Source organism: Temnothorax nylanderi, unplaced genomic scaffold (genome assembly GCF_030848795.1).
Source record: "Temnothorax nylanderi isolate EJ_2023f unplaced genomic scaffold, tnyl_v1.0 TNYL_tig0020_pilon, whole genome shotgun sequence".
In the NCBI taxonomy this organism is placed as follows: Eukaryota; Metazoa; Arthropoda; class Insecta; order Hymenoptera; family Formicidae; genus Temnothorax; species Temnothorax nylanderi.
This window is the reverse complement of record NW_027249082.1, coordinates 1381310-1403946: the sequence shown is the minus strand read 5'-3', so window position 1 is coordinate 1403946 and position 22637 is coordinate 1381310. Positions and strand designations below refer to the sequence as shown.

The 22637-nt window shown below is 44.5% G+C and overlaps 1 protein-coding gene and 1 long non-coding RNA gene across 14 annotated transcripts in view; one reads left to right on the top strand and one right to left on the bottom strand.

Moving 5' to 3' along the window:
* Positions 1 to 22637, bottom strand: part of Tmod (tropomodulin) — a 45793-nt gene that overhangs the window by 11755 nt on the left and 11401 nt on the right. For 4 of the 11 annotated variants that reach the window (XM_071699973.1, XM_071699974.1, XM_071699972.1 and 1 more), the window contains exons 2-8: positions 5134 to 5286; positions 4886 to 5053; positions 4419 to 4545; positions 4124 to 4344; positions 3901 to 4055; positions 3715 to 3811; positions 3478 to 3625 (exon numbers count right to left, since the gene is read on the bottom strand). In XM_071699973.1, the coding sequence (XP_071556074.1) occupies positions 3478 to 3625; positions 3715 to 3811; positions 3901 to 4055; positions 4124 to 4344; positions 4419 to 4545; positions 4886 to 5053; positions 5134 to 5286 (1069 nt within the window). Of the gene's footprint in view, positions 1 to 502; positions 583 to 1754; positions 1874 to 3477; positions 3626 to 3714; positions 3812 to 3900; positions 4056 to 4123; positions 4345 to 4418; positions 4546 to 4885; positions 5054 to 5133; positions 5287 to 5954; positions 6374 to 12426; positions 12587 to 19878; positions 20117 to 20366; positions 20604 to 22637 lie in introns of those variants that run through there. The other 7 variants (XR_011717491.1, XM_071699971.1, XM_071699975.1 and 4 more) reach the window with 6 other exon arrangements.
* On the top strand, positions 5279 to 22423 carry LOC139769180 (uncharacterized). 3 transcript variants are annotated; one of them, XR_011717498.1, is made up of 3 exons: positions 5279 to 5362; positions 19141 to 19294; positions 21890 to 22423. It is a non-coding gene; the product is annotated as an uncharacterized lncRNA (long non-coding RNA). The 3 variants fall into 3 exon arrangements; XR_011717497.1 differs by lacking the exon at positions 5279 to 5362 and adding an exon at positions 11253 to 11462; XR_011717496.1 differs by lacking the exon at positions 5279 to 5362 and adding an exon at positions 12638 to 12866.

Here is a 22637-nt window from a genome sequence, read left to right as displayed (position 1 = left end):
GGTGCAGCTAATAATAATGATGCTGCGCGTAAATCGAACTGTGTACGACGCTCGAGGAAGTCACGCAGACTTATGCCGCAATTCGGTGAGCGAAATTTAACATTTGATTCGGCAACGATCCGTTATTGATTTCATTTTGGAAAGAAACGAAATAAGACATTGCTGTTTGCGTTTATATATCGGTGATCGCGTGACTTCTCAAAATAAGGCCGAATCTATCTCCGAGTGTTCACCTCGGGAACGGAATTGGAATTGAAACGAATGGAAATACGAAACCGCGCTCTGTTCGCTTTGTCCCACGAACGACCCCGACGAGTGTTCCGTTCGCGACCGCGTTTGAGCAACCCTATATGCTTTTCTCGCGGCGCGATTTGTCCGACAAGTGAAGCCGTGTTAGTGAAGCTGTAAGAGATAGCGTTGGCGTTGGTTAAGCTTTCCCCCCGCGAGGGGAAAGGATGCGGCTCATTCGGCTGACGGTCTACCACACAGCGCGGGTAGCTACCTTTCATTGAATCAAGGCAGGTTTCCTGTGGTTCATGTTAAAGAATCGGAACTGTAGCCGCAGCGTTAGATCTTTCCGTACTGTTGGGAAAGAATATGTGTCGTGAGTTAAATTAAAACATATATCGCCAGCTTGGATTCGCAGAGTCGCCGATAAGAGAGATCTCGCGGCACTCGACCGGCAAGATAAGATTCCGATCATCAATCACGAGTATCAATTATCCGTAATTAATTTTTAAACGGCTAACTAACAATCGGAGATACAGGCTCGATGTATGGGAACTCTTTAAAGACGGAAAATGTGCGTCGTTCAAAATATCGAGGCTCGACATACGCGTTTTCATCAGTCTTGCAAGTCGAGGTAGACCGCTGTAACACGATATCGCGAAATCGACACCGTTTACTGAGGGGACGTGAGCGCGACGACGAACACCTACATATGCATCGAATAAATAAACGAGGGGACTGGCGTATATTACAGAATAGGGGGGACCATCGGTTCTGCCTGCAAAATGCAATCTCGCCAAGATACGCCAAGATACGGGTTTGAATAATAAAAACTAGACCACGTCATCCATACGTATGTACTGTGATAGTATATTGAGATGTTAGAAGAAAGTCGAACTTAAAAACAAAAAGTCGAACGGGATGCGAAAGACGGAGAGCAAGGAGAAATGATGCCGACAATGTAAAGTAAAATCGTGCGGGATAGATTCGCGCGAGGGATGAAATGTTAATTATGTGTGTTTAGCCGTTCAATCGTGTGATCGTGTTTCAGAAATGTAGGGAACAAGTCGTATTCGCTCAGCGATTAGACAGATTCGAGGGGTAATTATTGTTACGCGTGACATTTTTTTCGCGAGAGGAATTTTAGATCATAATGCACATGAAAATGCAAAATTACAAATTCTCCCCTTCTAACAAGACTCAATCGAGTGGTAAAAATCGACAGGACACATTCGGGGTTGTCATGATAATTAAGAGTACTCGATCTCGTCAAGTTAATGCATTCCTTTGCACTCATTAAAAAAAGTAAATCTATTGTATATGAAATGATGTTATGTCTGTCGGAGAATCGAGGTTCTTCGGGAGATAGCATTCCATAAGATCTCTTAATTAAGATTAAGATTATATTAAAACATTAACGTTATGGTAAAGAATACGAGTGCAAAGGGTCAATCGAAAATATTAGAAACAAGTTATCAAGTTGTGGGGAAAGACGAGTTCTCACTTTTGACAAGAAAACTACTCACTGCGCTGCAACAGCGCTATGTTCTATTTTTTAAGTCATCTGCGGGTAGAACGGTGAAGGTTGCAGGACCACCAGCGATCGCTACAAGCTTAGCTCGTTCCATGGGTTCCACACGACAGACTAGCCAGATAAATGAATCGATTAAAATCAATGATAATCTAAATCGAATTGTGAGACCGAATTTTCGATAAAAACTCAACGGAACAATGAAGAATAGAATAAGGATTTCATAGCTCTTATAATTTCTGTAGTTATAAAGGATTTCGGAGTTTTATATATAATAAAAAAAAGAGCATATATATCGGACTCTGCGAAATAGATCTCTGTAATGATGCATGCTATAAAGGGAGAGAAAGGGAGGACATGGTTTTGGCAGATTTGAACGTAGAATTTACGATGATTAGATTGCAATATTTCGGAAACTAAACTGATTTTAATGCGACAAGAAAATGCGGATACCGTTTGTTAATTGTACTTTACAATGCCATATTTGGCGACAAGCGAGAGCGTAGTAAATTTATCAGCGCAACTTAAGCAAAAGCATCTTGTTAAATAAGATCAAGATCATAAAAAGACTGTGTCGTTTAACGTCGATCAAGCGCGAGTCCGATCATTAATCGAGTTTACAAACCGTTTAGTTAAAGATGAAAATTGGTCAATAGATCCGTACCAAATTAAACTACCCTAATCGTCGCTTCTTTGTGTCTCGCTGAAAATTGAAAACAGGCAGATCACCGTCTGATAGTTGCACTGCTTATAAACATTCTTTTTTTATCTGTATCTTTAATAAAAGCAGACGAGATATAAAATAGATATATAGGAGAGTAGTAAAAGAAACCAGATGGTGTGTAAAGACAGGATTCAAAACATGACGTGAGAGGTAGTTATGTTATTTGAGGCGAAACAGCGTTTTTCAAGTAAAAATAAAATGTTTAAGGCATAGTCATTCTTATATATCATTTCATAAATCTTTTGCGTATTTTAAAAAGTTGATTTTAAGCAGTTTTCAAAAAGATTTGAAAAACACTGCGTCAGAAAATAGAAAATTTCATATTTAGTCGCACAGGAACGAGAGTCGGGGGTCTCATAATTACCTCTATATGTCACTAACTAGAAAAATAATAAATGAATATAGCGGGACGAATGGATGAATGATGAAATGTGCTATAGTAAAGCGCTACGTGAGACTACGAAGCAGATTCGGAAAGGTTAGAAGCATTTCGTCACGTGGTCTCCATAGTCCCCCATACAATTGCTCCCATCTAAACGGAAAATTAATAGCACAATTATCATCGTAGTAGAGACAATGATATCTACGTAACGTGTTTGTGAAACGCCTCATTGCACTGCCAACGTAATTTACGACACCTGCTCGAGATTATTGAGCGCTGACCCGTGAATGGAGCGTCGCACTTGGCGCCCAAGTGTAGAACATCAATTATTTTAACCTTCTAAGACATACGCGCCTAGTTCCGTAATAATATCCTTGTCAAAATGTTTCTTCCATGATTCATATCATTAGAATTTATATACAGTGACTATTTGTAATGGGCTACGCAAATATGTGAATTAATGCTAATTATATTCTATCAAATAATAATTTAAAACACCTTTTCATTTCTAGAAAGATGATATTTCATTCATCTTTCGCGTTTTGTAGGCTACCTGAGCTATAATAAGTATTATTAATCATATCGGCGTTGCGATGCCCTTTATGTACTTACTCCTATCGATGTTGCGTTGCAGATGTGCAGCTACGCGATGTCTAGCATCATTGAACTCGAGATGCAACCCGAGTCGTAGCAACGTCGGGTTTTGTTCTACCAATTGTGTGATTTCCATCTCAATCTTGTTACCCAATACTTGTGACCTCTGAAAAATAACGCGAATATCTCGATAGATTTCGTCGTCGCTACTCTCGCATAAAATGTTCGTGCACATGATTTTATATGACAACTTACCTGATTCGAACATCGGAATTCTTCGATAGACTTTGTCTTAAGAAGGGACCTGATGAGCCTTACTATCACAGGCGGGCTTATGAAATTTGTCTCCACGCTGAAGAATAAAGACATTTTTAAATTAAAATAATGAGAAATTATCAGCGTGTGAATTTTGTACACAATAATATGTCATTTTGTACATACTTGAGTACTTTGAGTGTCGAATTCTTCTCCACGGCATCGGCCAGCCGTTGTGCGGTCTTGTCGTTGAGTCCAACGTTAGTTAAACTTAGCGACTCGAGATGTGTATTCATTTCCAAACCTTCAAACAACTGGATGAACTTTTCGTCCGAAATATTCTGTAACAAGACAGTGTCAGTTTAGCGTGAAACACGTCGTTCCCTTCGCAAAAGTACAATCGACTTACTTTAATATTGTTCCAATTTAAATCGGTTAGAGACGAGTCATCGTCCCGCACTTGTTTAATGGTAGCGTCAACGTCTGTGTCATTAGGCGGTTCCATCGGATAAACTTTTGGTTGACTAGCCTTTGTCACCCCGTCCCAGCCGAGTCCGACTGGCTGTCCAGAATTCAGTAGAGACGCGTGATACTGATCTTGATTCATCATAGAATGGAATCCAAGAATAGCTGGAAGAAAGAGGTAGTCTCAATTGTTTATCTCTCCGATATAACGGGCTTTCGGAAGCGATCAATCTTCTTACCAGCAAGATCAATGATTTCTTCTTGGGTGGCGGCCGAAAGCGCCTGTTCATACTCTTCCCCGAGATCTATCGCGATCTGTTCATCTGCCTCCTTCTCTTTCGTGTTGTCTTGCGGCGGAGGTACCCACTGAAATGAATGATGTTAATGGATCGCATATAAATCTGGATCGCAAAATTTATTTTACTAGTTTTATTCAATCAGACACACACACACACACAATGACTTCTGCTTTTGTATATTTGTTTTCCAACTATAACCTTAGATTTCAGACTATATCAGACTGGTATTATGGCCATGGGCCATGGCACATAGAAAAATTTATAAGCAGTTAGTAAATTGACCAATCACAATCAAATATTCTCAAAAGCTTAAGATAGCTTTTTGCTATCTTGGTTTATTTACTTACTGCTTAGGTACTTTTTATGTACCATGGCCCTTTTAATTTGTAGACTATTACAGTACTCACTTTCTTGCCTCTAACTGTACCAGGTACATATGGTTTCAATTCTGGAATATCAGGTGTCTCTAGAGCTTGCTTGTTGATGTGCTCAATGAGTTTCTTGCGATTCAGCGGCCCTGTGGGACTCTTGTCGCATTCATAGCTGCAACGTTGCGAAGGCGGCATAAAGCTGTCCTGTGTAAACACAACGTAGATTCAGTATCTCAAGGAATAAAACTGACAGACTCTTTTCTTTTTAGGAAATATACACTTACATCAGGATCCACCTCCTTGGCCAATATGTTAAGCTCCTCCGGCGTAAGCTCCGCCAGCAGTTGATCCACGTCAATGTCGTCATACTCGCTCAGATCCTTGCCGTACAGCTTGGCCGCCGTCGTCATGGTGGTCGTCTTGGTCGTCGAAGAGGTCTGTAAATCGTCCCATGGTGTTTGATCAACGACCGAGTGTTTCCTCGACATTTTGCAACGCTCTAGGCTACGCCCGGTAACGCACTACTCTCGCAGAGATATCATTTCAACTAGAATCAATTGCTTACGATAATCGCTACACTCTAGATTAGTCTAGACAACGTAATCGCGCGTGAGTCGCGAAGACGACGTTACCGTGACGTTTCTCGCGCGTTATCGACGTCTCGGGTTGATTAATCGCGGCGCCCGTCGGCCGGCCCAGATCAATTATTCAAAGGGCGCGTTGCCCGTCGGAGCGGGGGGGAGGGGGGGCGCAGGTACAAAAGGCCGTCAACACGGAGGTGACCGCGCCCGTCTTCGCGAGGAGGTCTTTGCCGACCGACTTCCTTTATCACAAAGGCGTTATCGGGCGGAGGCGCGGTGACGCCGGCCGTACGACCGCGATCGACTGATCCGATCGCGGCGACGTCCGCCGCGTTTAAATTCGGCGAGCGTCCGTCGCGGCTGATGCCCCCTGACCCAGATAATTCGGGATCGATTTTCATTGACAAGTCGCGTGCCAAATTAGCGGCGACGGCGGCGGCGGGGTCGATCCGATCCCGCCTTGGTCGACCGTCCGGCCGCCGTCGCCACGCGCCCGGCCGACGGAACTCCGTTTTGGGACTTACTTCGATGACGCGTCGCCACGCGGTGTCACCGCGGATCCACGTACCCCGTGCCGCCTTCCGCAATGTGGATGGAAAAATTCAGAGCCCGCTTCTCACTTTCTCAGACGTTCCGCACGACCCTCACGCACACAAAGATCGCACTTGTGACGGATATACGTGGACGCGAACGTCTCGCTGACCAGCCCGTGGCGGAGCGTGGCAGCGCCCTTTAACGCCGATAACGCGATTGCGCGACGGTCGATCCTGCGCCCTGCGCCCGGCAAAACTTGTCCAGATTCCGGGATCCTCGGGCGGGACCCGTGCCAAGTCTCGCTTCCGTTTAAACGGATGTAAACAAGGGATCGCGGGGTCCCTGCTTGACGCGGCTACGGGGACGAACGCGATTTTGACTGTACGTCGCTTGGACAACTGCACCGTTGCACGCGACGCTGGAAGGAGTTATGACGAGTGGAGTATAGGTCGGAGCGAAAGCGGGAGATTTGAAGCGTCGTGACAGCGCGTCGCGTTGCATTCAGCGTAGATGCGTTTCAGAAAGGGTATTGAGTGTTTAGCATTTAAACCAGAGACGGATATAGACATTATTTGTATTAATTATTTCTCTCCTAATTGTTATTCATGAGATTATGAATTTGGAAATTAAAATTTGAGATCCCGAACATAAAGTTCTATCAGTTCTCGATATCGCGATTTTTAGGATTCTTGAGATTTTAGATAGTTTTGGGAAAATTAGCATTTCAGTGCAACCTTCTTGTTATACATTCTCTTAACGCTTCGTCAATTTTTGTGAATTTAGATTCTCGCGTTGAAAATTCCAAACTCAATTCTTAGAAAATTATATTACAACATAAATTGTATTAACAACCGAAATTACACACGTCTAAAGACACCTTAAAATAATATCCCAAAAATGTTATAAATCATTTTATAATATATTTTAAGAATAAGACATGAGATAACGCAAGATATATTTTTAAGATGTCTTCTGATAATTCTATATAAGGCATTTTAAAATGATTTTTGGACGATTTCAAAACATCACAACGTTCTCTGGATACATAATGTATAAGATTATGATAATATAAATGTAGCTATATTGAGAGAGAGAATAGCTCGAGTTCTTGAGTTTCCTTGTTTACTGCAAGTTTCATTTTTTTTCTTTCTCGAGTGAAACGCTGATATCGATTGATAACTCGTTATCGAACGCAACGATGCATCTCTCAATTAATGTCGATCAACTATCAGGCTATTGTCAATAATGTCAATGTCTACACAGTCTTATCGGCGCGTATTGTCTGCTATTCAAGACGCATCGTCCATCGCTCAAGTCTCTCGCAATACAACATGCATTCGAGAGCCGGTATAAAAATACCCGCGCACCCGGTGTGTGCATCCGGTAACGCGCAAAACCATGCGCGGCACGAGTCATCCGCATATTAATCGAGCTCCGAGGAGTCCTCGTTTCTCGGCTGACCGTGAAACCGGCACGTGAATCTAACTTTGCCAAAACCGGCAATTCCCCTTCTACGATCCTTCCCTCCGCTTATTTTCTCACCCGGTCTCCCTCCTGTTATTGTTCCCTTGGATCACGTAATCCGCGGGGGCACCCGGCATTGGCGTAATCGCGACCTGACAGCGCGCGGAGCCGCTCAAGGTCACCGCGAGAGAGAGAGAGATCTCGGGCGAGAGAAGAAGGAATATCGGACCGTGGAGGAGGTGGACGGAAGAGGAGAAGGAACAGGAAGGTCAAAGGGGAACCGCGATATTTATCAAGGATGGTCTATCAGAGCGCGGGAGACCATCTCCGAATCGGCAGTCCCGATCGGATTGTCCGTCGCGCGTTGTAGCGTGCGCGCTGGTAGCAGCGCGACAGCCCGCAAAAATAGCTGAGGCCTCCTCGCTGAGGCTGGCACACTCCCAACAGGCTATACTTGGACATACCCGCGCACGCGATTATTTATAGTGAGCGCGAGAGCGCGGCCACTGGCCTTCTTACGAACTAACCAGCCCGCAGCTATACCAGCCAGAGGAGACATTCTGCCGCCCGTGACCTAGGCCCGCATTAATAACGGGCTCCACCCTTGCTTGCCTTGCGACCACGAGGAACTTAGCACTTTGCACTCGCTGGCGGGCGTAGCCCGCTGGCATCGAGCGCCTTCGCGCTCCTTCTCTCGCCTCTCGCTCTCCCCCCGTCCCTCCTTGCGATTTCGCGAACAGATCCTCTCGTCTTGGGCTGTCGGCCTCGCTTTAAGTCTCTCGGCACCTAGTTCGCCGCCGAGGTCCTTGGACCCTTGGCAAATCCGTGGTCCATTCATTCCAGACTCTCGAGAGATTGGCTCGCGTTTTCGGAGAACTTGGACTCGTTAGTGAGACGATAAACATGTCTCATATCAGGTGGCCTAGGATTTAAGACCTTACGTCTGTTGATTTTTATACATTTAACTAATGTAAATCCTGGACGGCAAAACCTATTTTTAAATCTGCGCACCACGAGATTGTGTTCAAGAGGGCGGAAACTAGCGAATTTTATAAACAACAGCGAGCCTGACAGGTCTCCGGAGAGGAGTTGTGCAATTTAAATGAGCTACTAAAAATACATCATCTTTTTCGCCGAACGTGTTTCCTTATTTTCTTCTCGCTCGACCAGACGACGATCGTGAAAAAAAAAGTCGGGGATACGAAAGTCACCCAGTGAAAGATCACATCTGTCCGAGATATTTTTATCCAGATTTCTAGAGTCATTTTCAATGTTAAGGTGATATTTTGCCGCCTATTACGCGCACGGGATATCAATGGAGACATATTGAACCGAAGAATGGCCGATGTTGAGAAAAAATTACGTTTTAGCTGTAATGATCTTATTTGATTTCTATCACGTTTCTCTGTTTTGTTGTTTATCTAATTTAAAGACTTTCCAGTGGAACCAGATGCCCGTTACGAGGAAGTAGGTCGAAAATGCTGCCGTGACGCGATGCGCGGCGCGATGGAAAACGCAATCGGCTTTTTTTGCCCTTTCGGTCGATGGGAAAGCGAGTCATTCGCGAGCGGATTGACCGGCGACGTATCCCGAGTTAATTTCTAACGGCGATTGATCGGCCGACAGGTGCAGGAAGAGCCGCGAGATCTGCATCGTCAAACGTGACGATAACTTTCGATGCTACCTGTCTGCGCTAGTTATATTCAGTTTCTCGCTTTGCTTAACGCGCATGCAATCGACTCGTTTGAGGAGAAACGCTTTTCACCTGATTATTCAAAAAACGTGGGATATAATATTTTTAAGAATTATTTTCAAGAATTATTTTTATAAGAATTGAAAAATAACTCTGTAATTAAATATCCACAAATAAAGGAGGCGCGGGCTAATTAAGAGCCGAGCGCGGTAAACAGTGCGCAAATTATTACGTCTAATTAAGTGCTATTTATTTTGTACGTTTCAGTCGAAATTTCGGACCGTCCTCAGCAAATCGATTCAATCGTGCAGCTAGAACCGAATAAATTCTCCCTTTACGACTGGAACCGGAGGGAGACTTATTACGCTTGTCCATTGAGTGTTCCTGAAGATCACGGACAGACGCATGCACGATTGAACCGATTGTTAATTGCCTAGGACGATCCGAAATTTGAACCAAAACGTACAAAATAAATAACGCTTAATTAGACGTAATAATTTGCGCACTGTTTACCGCGCTCGGCTCTTAATTAGCCCGCTCTTCCTTTACTTGTGAATAACATATTAAGATTTTAAAGATATAAAACTTCAAAAAGATAATTAAGTTCGCAGCGTTAGAACAACGACGTTAAGCGTAAGATTTTAACGTAAACATTCCCGTGGTCAATCCGATTCCGAGCCGTTGACAGGAAAATTCGCGTTATCGCCCCCGCCGTATCTTAGCCGCGAGTTTTCTCCGCTCGACTTCGTCTAACGTACACGGAGCGTGCATGAATCAAGCGATCTTTGAGGTTCGTTTGCGGTGTAACGGTCGTTAAACATCGTTTTATGCGGCGTAACGTACCGCCGCAACGGTTTCCACGGCGTTACGCTGCCAGTAGTATTTATGCGCGTCTAACAGCTGGCGAACAATGTCGGGAGACATATTGTTCAATGACCTGGAGCCGTTTTCTCGAAGTCGCATGTACGTTCGACGGCCGTTGCGGATCGGTATAATCAACGTCGATAATCATCACCTACCATCGCTCCGTTTCTCAGCCGCGCGCGCGCGCGCCTGATCTCGAGGCCTCGTGTATAATTACAGCGTGCTGCTCGCTATGTAATGACGCTAATAACCGCCGCGGAGATCTCGTAAGTCAGCACGCGTAAGTTAGATCGCGACGTATAAATCATATTCGCGAGACAATTTATCTGGCGCGGTTCGCAGTCTGCGATCCTCGGAATCATTTTGTTCTCGCGAGGGTATAAGGAGACGCGCGCGTGCCAAGCACGCGCGTTACACAATTCCGCGATTCCTCGTGCCATCGCGGTCGATTTACGTTTCCCATTCTCTGACGTAGGATCATTTTCTCCACATGGAATCCGTATTGATTCGGTCTCTCGATCCGTCGTTCGATCGGGATTTTCCTCCCTCATTTTCTTCCCCTCTCTCTCTCTCTCTCTTTCTTTCTTTGTGTGTGTGTACAAACAGATTTCCGCTGGCATTGCGCCAGGCACTCGAACGGGAATTAGTAAAATCGCTTCGGTCCTGGTAAGCGCGAAGATTCCGCGATTATGAAAGTGTATCGATATCGGCCTCGCGATCTGGGTTATCGTGTCACCTTTTCAATTACTCGACGACAAACCGGCGGATGTGAAACTCCAGTTAGTAATTAGATCGACATCACGCCGCGCTTATATAGTTTAAGGATGACTATTAAAGTCAAACTGAACGAGAGTTTGATTGGATTAGATGTGTGTAGCCAAAAAATTGGGATTAAATTGGAATAAGATTTGGAATTAAATTAGGATTTACTCGAAATTGAATGGGAATTAAACGGACCCTCGAATGGATTAAACTGTAATTAAATGCGTGCGAATATCAGGTAAGCGTTTGTCTGCAAGTTGAATCGAAACATAAAGTTCAGATAAAAGTTCAAGAGCGATATGTCCTTTCAACGATTCGCCAACAAGCCTTTCTCCATTTATTTCAGAACTTATATTATTCTTCATCGCGACAATCTAAAACGGTAATCACATTTGAGAAATCGTTCGATTATTCGTCTTTAACGCGTTTAGTTAAAATTTCAATAAAATTCAGTCAGTTCCCTCTAAATCAAATGTATCCATTTGCAGACTCCATCCACCGTGACGTCTGATGTACCGCGTGAATATTCATCGATCGACTTCCTGGTGAAGACCCTTCTGTGCAATAATTATCAACGGCGACGAAGCGTAGCAATTTTTAATACGGTCTGCAACACGTCGATACCCTGGTGGATACCGAGGCGTAGCTATAAATTGAGCGAGTCCATCGACGAGCATGTGCGACGACGGAAACGCTCGTCCGTGGTATACCGTAGGTCAGTGATCGCGAGAATTAATTCCAATCACTTTCAATCTGCAGTTGTATCGTCTACTAACATGTAATTATCATACGCGACATCTAAACTCTGTGTGCTATTCGCTCCTCTTATCGCGCTATGCGCGATCCTTAGACGAAAACTTCGAACCCTTTGATATTCGAACGTCGAATCGGATCCTCGAATGAAACGAATTTTGAAATCGATCGAACATCGTAATTTTCTTTATTTTTATCTTTGCTCTTGAAATTTAAGAGAAGGTTGGAAAGTCTTTTTCACGCCTCATAAATTAAGAGAGATCCCCGTGAGCGGACGAATTTGCTTCATAAGTAATTAGATATTTCGAGCAACGTGATCGGACGCATAAATCAACTTTGGCGAAAAGAACTGATGCGGTTTGCTGGAGGCATGTGTACGGTTAGCGAACGCAGATGTTTAGCGGAACAATACGAGCGGTATTATACGGTTTCGATTACTATAGAATAATGAAGAGCCACGGCATATCGTCGCCGATATGCGCAGCAAGCTGATCAAATATTGACGAATCGTTAATTAGTGGCGCTCGTTCATTTTCTCCGAGTACCGCATGCAAAATACACGCATTACCCGAACGACCGCTATTTGCTCGGCCGGATCGCGGCGGCATTACCGAAATCGAGGCACGATTGCCGCTCGATAGAGCTGCTCGATGGAGTTGGCGAAAATATTTCGCGAGCCCGGAAGTGTCTTAGCTTGTCTAACAATAAGCATAAGAGCGAATCGAGAGAATACAATTTTTGTTAAATCGTTTAATCTCTCGATTCTTGAACGCGATGATGTCAGGGTCCTTGAACAAAGTAGAGCATTAGTCACGTATAATCGTCGCCTAATTGTCGCCGCGAGAGCCCGTGTCGCCGTAACAGCTCGTCATGGCGACTCGTCGGGCGCGAATCTCGGTAATTACCACAAATGGAGTCGTACTTACGCAACGGAGGTGCCGCAGGGACGAGTGATCTGATGTGAGATAATCACGCGGCACGGATTCTCGCGAAGGAACCGGCTGTGAGACTTTGAATTCGCGAAGGAACCGACTGCGAGACCTTTGGATTCGCGATAATGTCCGCTGAGATGAGCCGAGCTGGGCCGAGCCGAGCGGGTAAAGAGCGGCGCGTCAGTGGCAGACGACAGTCGCCCGGAGCCGGAGTGCTACTAAACAACCGAGTTTTATGCTGGAGCCGCGATGAGAGTACCGGAGCGAGTAGAGTGGTATTGTGCGCGCGAGTATAGCGAAGTCTACGAGTCCGGTGGCGGCTGCGTTCAAAACGACTTTCACTTCGGGCCGCGGGGTCCGCTTCCCTAGATGGGGGATCCAGTTTTTCCAAAGCTTTTTTCCAATTAAACACGCAGCTCAATGACAGATTACAGGTGACGATGATGTCAGCGGAAGTCATATCTTGTGTTTGCACTTCCCCCTCTTATAGGAAAAAAATTCTACTACATTATCGAGAATGAATCCCAAGTTCTTGAGACTCGTTTAAATAAAACTCAAACACGTCTCCGAGCTTGAGCACTCGACAAATACTAAATTACGACGTGAAGAATGTAGTTATTCTGTAATATATACTCTTCTGCGGAATTATATATAAGGATATGTAATTTGTGTTCACAAATTATAAGGTAGAACTCTTTTCATTCAGATAGAAGACCAAATAATGAGTGAAGCGTTGACTTCATCCACCGTATTTCTTCGCATAGACGTGGTAACGCGGCCACATACTCTATCCTATGTTGCAAGTACAATGAGATATCATCTGACGTTTGATAAATTTATTACCTTGGCCGAACGGCATTTTCATCTCCGTGGCGGTCCCTTGTACGAGTAAACAACCCGTTGCCGCGCCGTCGAGATCGGCGTGATATCATCTGACGGACTCGCCGGATGACCTCATCGCGCCTGCATATCAACCGTTAGATAGAGAGATGCAGGCGAGATCCGCCGCGCGTCTCTTCTATGGAATTTTTCATAAAACTCCCATATACGTTCGGTATAATGGCAGGTGCTATTGTCCAATGTGCCGCTATGCGAATTTCGTGTCGTAGGCGGTTACGAATATGTGAATAATTTATGTGTATAATTTAACATGTCCGCAACGCGCAACATGATCGCAGACCTGTGGTGTATCCGAATTCCCAGACTACGCAAACATATGAAAATCGTCGTAATCGTAAAAACGTCTAATGGCCGTCCTAATCTGTCAGACATCTTTATACGATATCTTTTGAACTCTTTCACGCATCTGTTTGAAAATCAGCGGACGTTCGAATACCACAATACACCATAATTATATTAAGCTTTAATCGTGAATCGCCTCATAAGAATTTTTTTATAGCTACGGGACACCCTAATCTGTGTTTTTTATTTTTGGTGATTTTTTTTATAGCTGCAGAACGGTCTGTCGCTGTGATATGTCTGAGAAAAGAGAGTTTCAGAAAACAGCAGCTACAACATTACCGAAGAACAGTTAATAGATTATTTTTTTTACGGAACAATATCTACATAATAAAATTTTATAGTACTTTTAAGAATTAAATTATTAATATTAAAAGTGCAAGAATAAATATCCTTTGTTCTACAAAATAATTGCAACGAAGATCTCATGCATCTTCCGCGGAGGCCGACGAGCATTCGTCTCCCGAGAGTAAATCTCGAAATAGCGAGAGAGGAACGCGACATTAAGCCGTAGATACAATCAGAATGAGTTTTCCTCGGGTCCTCGATCTTTGATTCCGCTTCGCGGAAACTCGTTGTTTCTGGCCGCGGCTTTTACAAAAATACGAACTGCGAAGAACCGCCGTCTTCCATTTCGGATCATCCGCGATTCATCGGTGTATTTCGAGAGCGCGGTCGACCTTGATCGACGATGACCACACTTCCGTGCTCGCGGATACGTTTGTTTCATATTTCGAACAGACACGCGATCGCAGCGACGATCTTTTGGTAAGCTTCCTTTGGTGCTCCTCACTGTCCGTCGCCAATCGTTGTTTCGTAGATTGAGCTACGTTCATAAACGTTGCACGATCGCTGATCAATATGCATTCGATGAATAAATACGGATCTCTATGAATAAATAGGAGTCAGCGGGAAGATTGCCGACAAATGGGGGAGAGTTATCAATCCCGCCGCGTGATCGATCGGAAACACCCCGGTGATGAGAAACACCGTCGTCGGGGTCGCTGACACGAGCCGACCGCGACACGGGATATACCCCGGTGCACGTTGTTTCCCCCGCGAACTCCGGTACGGTGCGTAAATAATCGCGCGTGTCAATGCGGCCTAAGTTTAGCGCAACTCGTAAAGCCGGCCGGCCGGCCACCGCGTGCACGCGCAAATCGATCACGGGATCAGAGAGGAAAACGTTTCACGTGCGTATTTCGGGACGGTTTATAGATCTCCGCGCTGTTTGGGAACACTCGCGATTTATGGCCCTGGCGTTAAACTGACAGGTACGGCGGAGGTGTGTAATCGCGCGGCGCAAACTTGTTGGCATTATTGGAGTCGTAAAGGCGTTTCTTTCGTATTCCGGAAATTTATTTCAGCTTCTGCCGCTACTCAAAGGCTCCTTCAGAGAGACCACAGATACGAGAGAATTTAGGGAAATGCGGCTGCAAACGTTGGCGCTGGTTCACGTGTCTAAGTGATACGTCAGACTCGAGAACAATTAGATACTTTTACTCGTGATGCCATTCGCGTAGTTGCTATCCACAATGGCGTCACAAAGACACCATTGTTAGCGCAGACAACGTCTTTGTCCCTTCGACTAATCTTTCGACCGTGCCATCGTGCATTTAAAAGGCCCCCTTAGTCACGATCGGTTGACCACGGCCCACCCGCACCACGCGTGGGAAACTCCGCGATGACTGACGAAAAGGTCAGCCGTGTACACTCTTGGTATACGCGCGATCGGCACGTGCACGTGCACGCCGGTAATGAAAGCCGCCCTCGCGTTATGCATAATCGAGCGATTTTACGTATTCGAAGGTGGTCTCGCGGCCAAAAGAGACCCGCGACATTTACCATAATCCTACTCCTGACAATCGACAACGCCACGATGTTCCCCCGATTTAATTAAAAGGCGACTCATAAATGGTGCGCGCTTCTCGTCAAGGCTAAGATTACGCAAAATGCGATAATAATTATCGCGCAACACGATTGTGGGAAGAAACATCAACGCAATGACCCTTGCTCGTTGTGCGGGAGAGAAAAGCGGATGATCGCGTCGAGCTCCGCTGGCGAATCTAAACTGTCCGACGGTCGAAATGAAAACAATGGTTCATCTCGTGGGGTCGCTTTCTTTCTGCTAAGACCAAGCGTGCTTCTCCTTTGACCAATTAAGCGCAAGCTGCGCCCGTTCGCACGATTAAATCCAATTGTTCGTCGCGATATTTTTGTAACGCACTTTCCAGAGCACTCGGAGAGATCCCGATCGCCAGATGAAACGCCACGATATACGTACTAAGCAAATTTACTTGCGCCATAACGCGCGCCGCGTATGGGTATTCAAGGTGGAAACTTTCTCTCTCCTTAAGAGTCATCATCTAGCACGAGGCATCCGCGTAATCCCGGCAATTTGCGCGTTCCTAGAACGTATTATAAGAAACCAAGGGTTTACATTTTTAGTTGAGTTAATCTATACGATCTATCCATTTTTCTTAGAGTTTCATATTACATCGTATTCTTGATTCGAGTAAATTAAATTCTGCGACTAGAAGAATAAGAGAAATATATAGTTCTTTGGTTCACAGAGAACTCATATGAAACCGCAATATTGCCAACGGTTTTCTAAGGAAAAAGACAAGAACTTTATATGTTTCAAGCTGTCGGAGGAGATCAAAGCGAAATGCGACAGAAAACATGGAGGAATTTCGCGAGAACCTGCACTTTGAATAAATCGCGCTCGCTCGCGAACACGTGGGTAAGAGCTCTTCCCGACCAAATATTACGAGCATCTGGTTCTCTTTATTTTTCATTGTCGACAACATTGATATTTTCATTGGCAAATTCGCGAATCGCGGATCCCAGAAAAGCCGAACCGAAACGAAGAAAAGATTCGTCCCGTCGCCGAAGTTCCCACCGAAGTTCAAGGCCGTTTATCGGCAACGAGGGTAGCGGATCCACACGTGTACTTTATTTTTCTTTCTGTCCCGCGAGAGAGAGAGAGAGAGAAGAGAGAGAGAGGAGAGAGAGAGAGAGAGAGAGAGAGAGAGAGAGAGAGAGAGAGAGAGAGAGAGGAATAATGACCGCGAGCGAGGTCAAAAACCCTGGGAACCCCCTCATTTACCGCGGAGCTTTCGGATTCTATTTTCAGCGGTGTACAAAGAGCTTATAATTAGAATGGTCTAAGAGAAAGAAAATCGGGAATACCGCGGAACAAGTTGGGCCTAATTTTGGACCGCGATACAAAAGAAGAGTTTACAATCAGCTTGTCGTGCAAGAGGAACGAAGTGACGGCTTTATCCGATCGTCACTCTTCCCGCGAAAATCCAGGTTCGCGAAAGAGCGAGGTAAACGACACGTCGAAACTGCCAATTGCGCGTTGTGTTCTATTATGAGCGCCGGCTCTCGACAATCTCGGTTTTACGATTTCCGATTTAGCAGCGAGGTCCAACGCCTCTCGCGATATCGTCCTGGCAGAGCCGGGAGTGCCGGGCGCGAGGCGCATTGCGGAATCGGGCTGGACGAGAGACGACGGGAGGACGGGAGGGCGCGACGGGGTTTGTGCACGGGATTAATACATCCGCCGTAAATAATTCGGAGGCCCGTGTTGCACGTTCTCTACCCAGTGTGTAAACTACCTAGAGTTCGCCTTTACCGCGACCTCAGGAGTCACGCTCGTTCTCGTAACTCACTCCGCGTGAGTTGAACCGGAAGGGTCCAGTTAAGTTGTTCTTAGGGCACGACATAAAATCGCGAGGGCCGCCATTGCGCTAACGAGCGCGCGTACATACACGCACATTCCATTATAATCTAGAGGCTGCCTATTTTACCTCGCCGCGCTCTCACGCGCTTTTCCAGTCACTTTCATCGCGGGGCATTGTGTTGCGAAAGAGACAGCCGTCACACAAATTACCCGCCGTTCCGTCAATTATCATTAGCATTGTATTCAGGCGTGCTCCTAATTGCACATTGTAAGCTTGAGGCCATTGTGTATCGGGCCGCGCCAACGCGGAGCGCGACATCGCAATTTGTATCGTGCGTCATAATACTTCACGCTCTCCGCGCGTTAATCTTCCGCGAATAATTTATAAGCCCGTCGCATCTTGGCAACGATTTGAACGGGCGCGATCAAAAGTTGTCGCCGGCGCGGCGCGTACCTACTCGCGAAAACCTCCGCGAAAAAGCCTTCGTTCCGCATCTCGCGCTCACGGCCAACAAGTTTGCCATCTCGAAAATACGAGCGATGATATCCGAACGGACGTAAGGCCGGCGAGATAAGTGCGCGACGCGTCGAAAACGCGCGAAATCTCACGCGCCCGGCGGATTCTCAAGAACGAATCTCGGAGCTGTTCGGTATTTCGAGAACGCGCCGCGTTTCCGAAATATCGTGGAAAATGCGCGGAAAAGCGCGATTAAACGTGCAAGCTTCGCGTGAGGCCGCGCGCCCGTGAGGCCCGTTTGATCATCATCGCCAAAGAAACCGAGCCAGGTGTCGATATATACGCCAAAACCCGAGCACATTGTTGCGCCGCAAGAGGAGATCGACGGTTCGAAGAATTCGTGAATATTAATAAGTCGGGGAAATTTATAGAACCCACGCGGGATCGTGGGAGCCGAAAGTTTCGCGAATCCAGAGCGCTGAATTGCCTTCGACGCGAATATAACGCACTTTATTCGCGACTTCTACGTATTTCGCGCGTAATATTTCAGCAAAGTTGGACGCGACACTTTCAATTATCGATTCCGTTCCCGAATGAACACGGCCGCGCGCTCTCTTCAACTTGAGACACGTGCGAGAAACGCGGTTCGATCGGCGACATAAATTTCGGGAACAGACGCGCGGGATTATACGAATGTCAAATCATCGCGAATTGCGCAATAATCTTTTTTTATTGCGATCTTTATTCCGGCGTCTGGCGCGCGGCCAGCCGCTGCAGCTGCGACACAAAAAAACACCGTATTATTTTTATAGGTAATGAAAAAAGGCCCGTGTTTAAAACACGACGCAGCCCTCTCGCACTCTCGCGCGTGCCACTTTTATTTATCGTCGCATCTTAGACCCTATTTATATATCGGGCGTATTTTTACGGTGTCGCGACCGGATGCATCTATCGGTTCCGAGATTTCAATGCCAACATACCACGCGCGACTGTCGGCAAGCACGCTGCAACATATGTCGTGTGTCGTTGTCAATGCAAAAGTGACGCTAACAAGGTCGGAAATTCAGTTGCTTATTTATCTCGCACTCTATATATGTTTCTCACATCCCATTCATATAATGGATTAACGCAATAAAAATTATTTGGACACGTTCAAGAAGTTATTTGTAGGAAATATAAGTTCCAAATATCTTTCTCGGTCCAAATAATTAAAATATCCAAGTATCTTAATCATATTTAATTTAAGAAGCTAGCTAACTTAAGGCTCTAACTATAGAGTCGCTGCGTCAATTAACACGTTATGATTAATTTTTTTATTTTGCAGGCAGAAAATTCGTGACTTTCTTTGAAAACACGGCTGTGTCTCAAAGCAGAGAGTTTTCCGAACGTTTACAGAACGGCTGCCAGGACGCGAGGCCGCCATTGCTTCACGGACCTGATTCACAGACAAACAGCCGGAAAATCGTAAACCACTCGCGGTGAGTAATCGCATGTGGCTACTTTGTACACTCGACCCACGCGCGCCAAGAAAAAGGACACTTTCTTGGCTTTTCCACCCATTCCCGGTCTAATCTTCTGACGCGAATCCGCGGAGTTATCCGCATTGCGAATGCCCATTCTATATCTATCCCCTTATGTGTTTATGATCCGCTTGACAGGCATGAAGATGCGCGATTAGCGTGATGTATGAAGGAGCAGAAACGCGCGACGGATTCTGGCAGGATCGCTAAATTTAATTCCAGAAGTGAATCGCTTTTTGTGTTCAATTGCGACATAAATAATGACGATATCCAAGAATTTAGGATCTGAACATCCATCAAAAATTCGAAAATTTAAAATCCGAGCAAATTAAGGATTTGAAGAACATGAATTCATGAATGTAAAATTTCCGAATACATTCACAGATAAATTGAGAAATAGATTAAAAGTCTGGCAGTTTAGAGAATGAAGAATCTGAATATTTAAAAAAAAAAGTCAAAAAGAGTGTCGGAGAACGTCGAGAAGCAGGATACTAAATTCACTAAACACGCGAAGTCTGCAGGTCAGCCCTATCGAGTCCTACCTCTCTTCTGGTAGTGATTTTTGTGGATTTTCTGGTAGTGGTGGTTCTCCGTGTGCTGAGATTCTCATGGGGAGAATCCCAGTCCGGCCAGTCCTGGAAGATCTCCGTGGTCGCCATGTTTCTCGTCTCTGTATCTCCTTTCGTACAATTTAAACGTCACTTCTATCTAAATTCCTCACACGGTAGACACTTTTCGAAAAATCCTTTCGATTCACCCTTCGTCGCGTCAGAACAGATTCTGCAAGTTCGTACATGATCATAGCCTCCTAATTCTCGGTTGTCACACGAAAAATGATACACAGTACAGTCTTAAATTCTTCAAATTTATTTGAATCATTTAGTCATTTTAATCCCTTCGCTAATCATTGATTTTTTACATACTAATCAGCAATATTAGAAAATAATGCTCCAAAGCTTTTGATAAAATTATGATAGACGTTTCATCGATAGAAACCAAATTATCTTAAACAAAAAGGAGAAGAACTTGCAGTGAGAGTATTTAGTCGAGCCGAAGATCGATCCGAGCCATCTCGCTCTTTCGATATCCGCGCGACCGCCTCATGAGCGAGTGGATGCTGCGAGACTGCGAGGGCGAGAGAGCGATCTTCGACGATACCGGTACTCGGGAGGGTCGGACCGTGAGTCGCCTTGTACAACACTTGTGGGACAACTGCGAGATATGCGCGATTCGAGATGGACCACGCGCGACTGAAGCCGCGGGAAACACGTCTTCGCGGTACCGCGCGAGTGGACCGCACCGCGCCCCATCCGCGCGGACCGCTTCCAGAAATACGGAGAAACACGTATAATTAGGCCGCCACCCGCTGCGACGACAAACGCGCGGTAAAAAGCGCATAGCGCAAGACGACGCCAAGGCGATTCTTTCGCACTCGGTTTCTTCGGGTGATTCTTTCCCGCGATCCCTCGGCTCTCAAAAGTTAACACCCTTCGCGTCGTTATCAATGAGACACTTCGGCATTGAAAAAATTATAATAATTTTGAATCAGTCCAATTATTGAATCTTCGAATTCTTAGCAAATATCAGTAATCCTTAAAGCTAAGCGCGATTATATCTTTAGAAGAATGAATAAAAATTTGGAAATAATTTTTGACGCTACTTCTCATGGGATTAATTTCATAGAATTAATTAAAATTAAAAATTCGCAGATAACTTCTTGCATATGATTTTTAGATGGATTAATTCTACGATAAGTTCAGAAAGGACTTCGTGTTGCGCAAAGCGACTATACATCGCAAACTAATTTTAAGATATAGCGATGTTTTATACACGAACCGTGTTTGTGTTACATACTTAGTAACCATTTGCTTTTCGCTACTCTAAAGTTGACATAGACTTCCGCGCGTTGGAAACGAAATAACGATGACGACGCAGGTCCTAGTGGAATTGAATATACATAGATATCGGGAACTGTTATTAGCTATGAAACTAACAACAGTATATCGTACTTGTACTACACGCTTAGCATCATGAATGTCTCAACACACAAAATTGCAATATGTAATTCCAGATATAATAAGTTTTACATTTATATTTACATCTATATTTAATTTACACGATTAATTAAAAAATTAAAAATTAGAAAAGGTTGCAAGATATATGTTATTTAATCTCAATTTGTAGAAATAATTGATAACTTACAAATAATTGTAATAGAAAGTCTATATAAGTATAATTTGCACGCTCTAACTACGTCAGAAATCAATGCAACTTTACGTATTAAGATTTATACGTTTGCGAACAACCGAAAAAACTTTAGAATGACATACAAGAATCTTTAAGAATTTCTTCTTAAGAATTACGCAATTGATTACAAAGAAATACGATCTGTTATCATCCGCTATCATAGTCATATAATAAAAAACGAAGTTATAATCTCCGATAAAAGTTTCAATTGACGCCTACGATCGGTAGAAGTGATAACGTGCAAGTTGTTTGTTTCAGCTAGAATAGATTATTTATAACAGCAAATATCTGTTCTCTGTGTTATAGGTAGATGGCGATACCAATAGGAAGCTTTCGCACGAAGCTTGAAAGCTGCCCGTGCGAAAACTCTTCCGGAAGAGCCGTCAGATGGTGCAAAAGCTTGCCAAGCGGTTATCGCTAGTACAAAGAAGCCACTGTGTCCGATTTTACCCTCGGTTGTCGGGCTGCCAGAAAGCTCTCAACCTGGGAAAGCTTTCCGGAACTCGAAGATGAGAAAACAGCTGATTACTTAATAATTTTACTGCTAATAAGAACAAGCTTATTTTAAAATTAACAAAAAATAATTTCTAAGACGAATCGCATAACAGATAGCGCAATAATATTTTTAAATAGATGTAGGAATATCCAAAGGATCAAGAGATGTGGGAAAAACATATAATATATAATAAAAACTTTAGGTTTGTACATAGATCTAATACAATTCGAATTCCCAACAGAATGTGCTGTTAATATATGTGTATCTTCATATTCCTTTGGTTTTCTCATGTATTCTATATTTTGTAGGAAAAATACATAATTAAATCGAGAGAGTCATTTGGACACCGGTACATATTATGCAAATTTCTTTTGCATTTAGACACCGTCGTCAGACACGCACAACATGAAAGTTAAATTGATCGGTTCTATTTCGGAAAATAATTTATGCGACGGGGATTAAATGTTTCTCTCTGGCGCCGCGCTGCGGGGATATCACCTGCGCGATTAAAGAGCTAATTTCGCACGTCGATTGTCCGATGATCGTCCGTGCGAATTT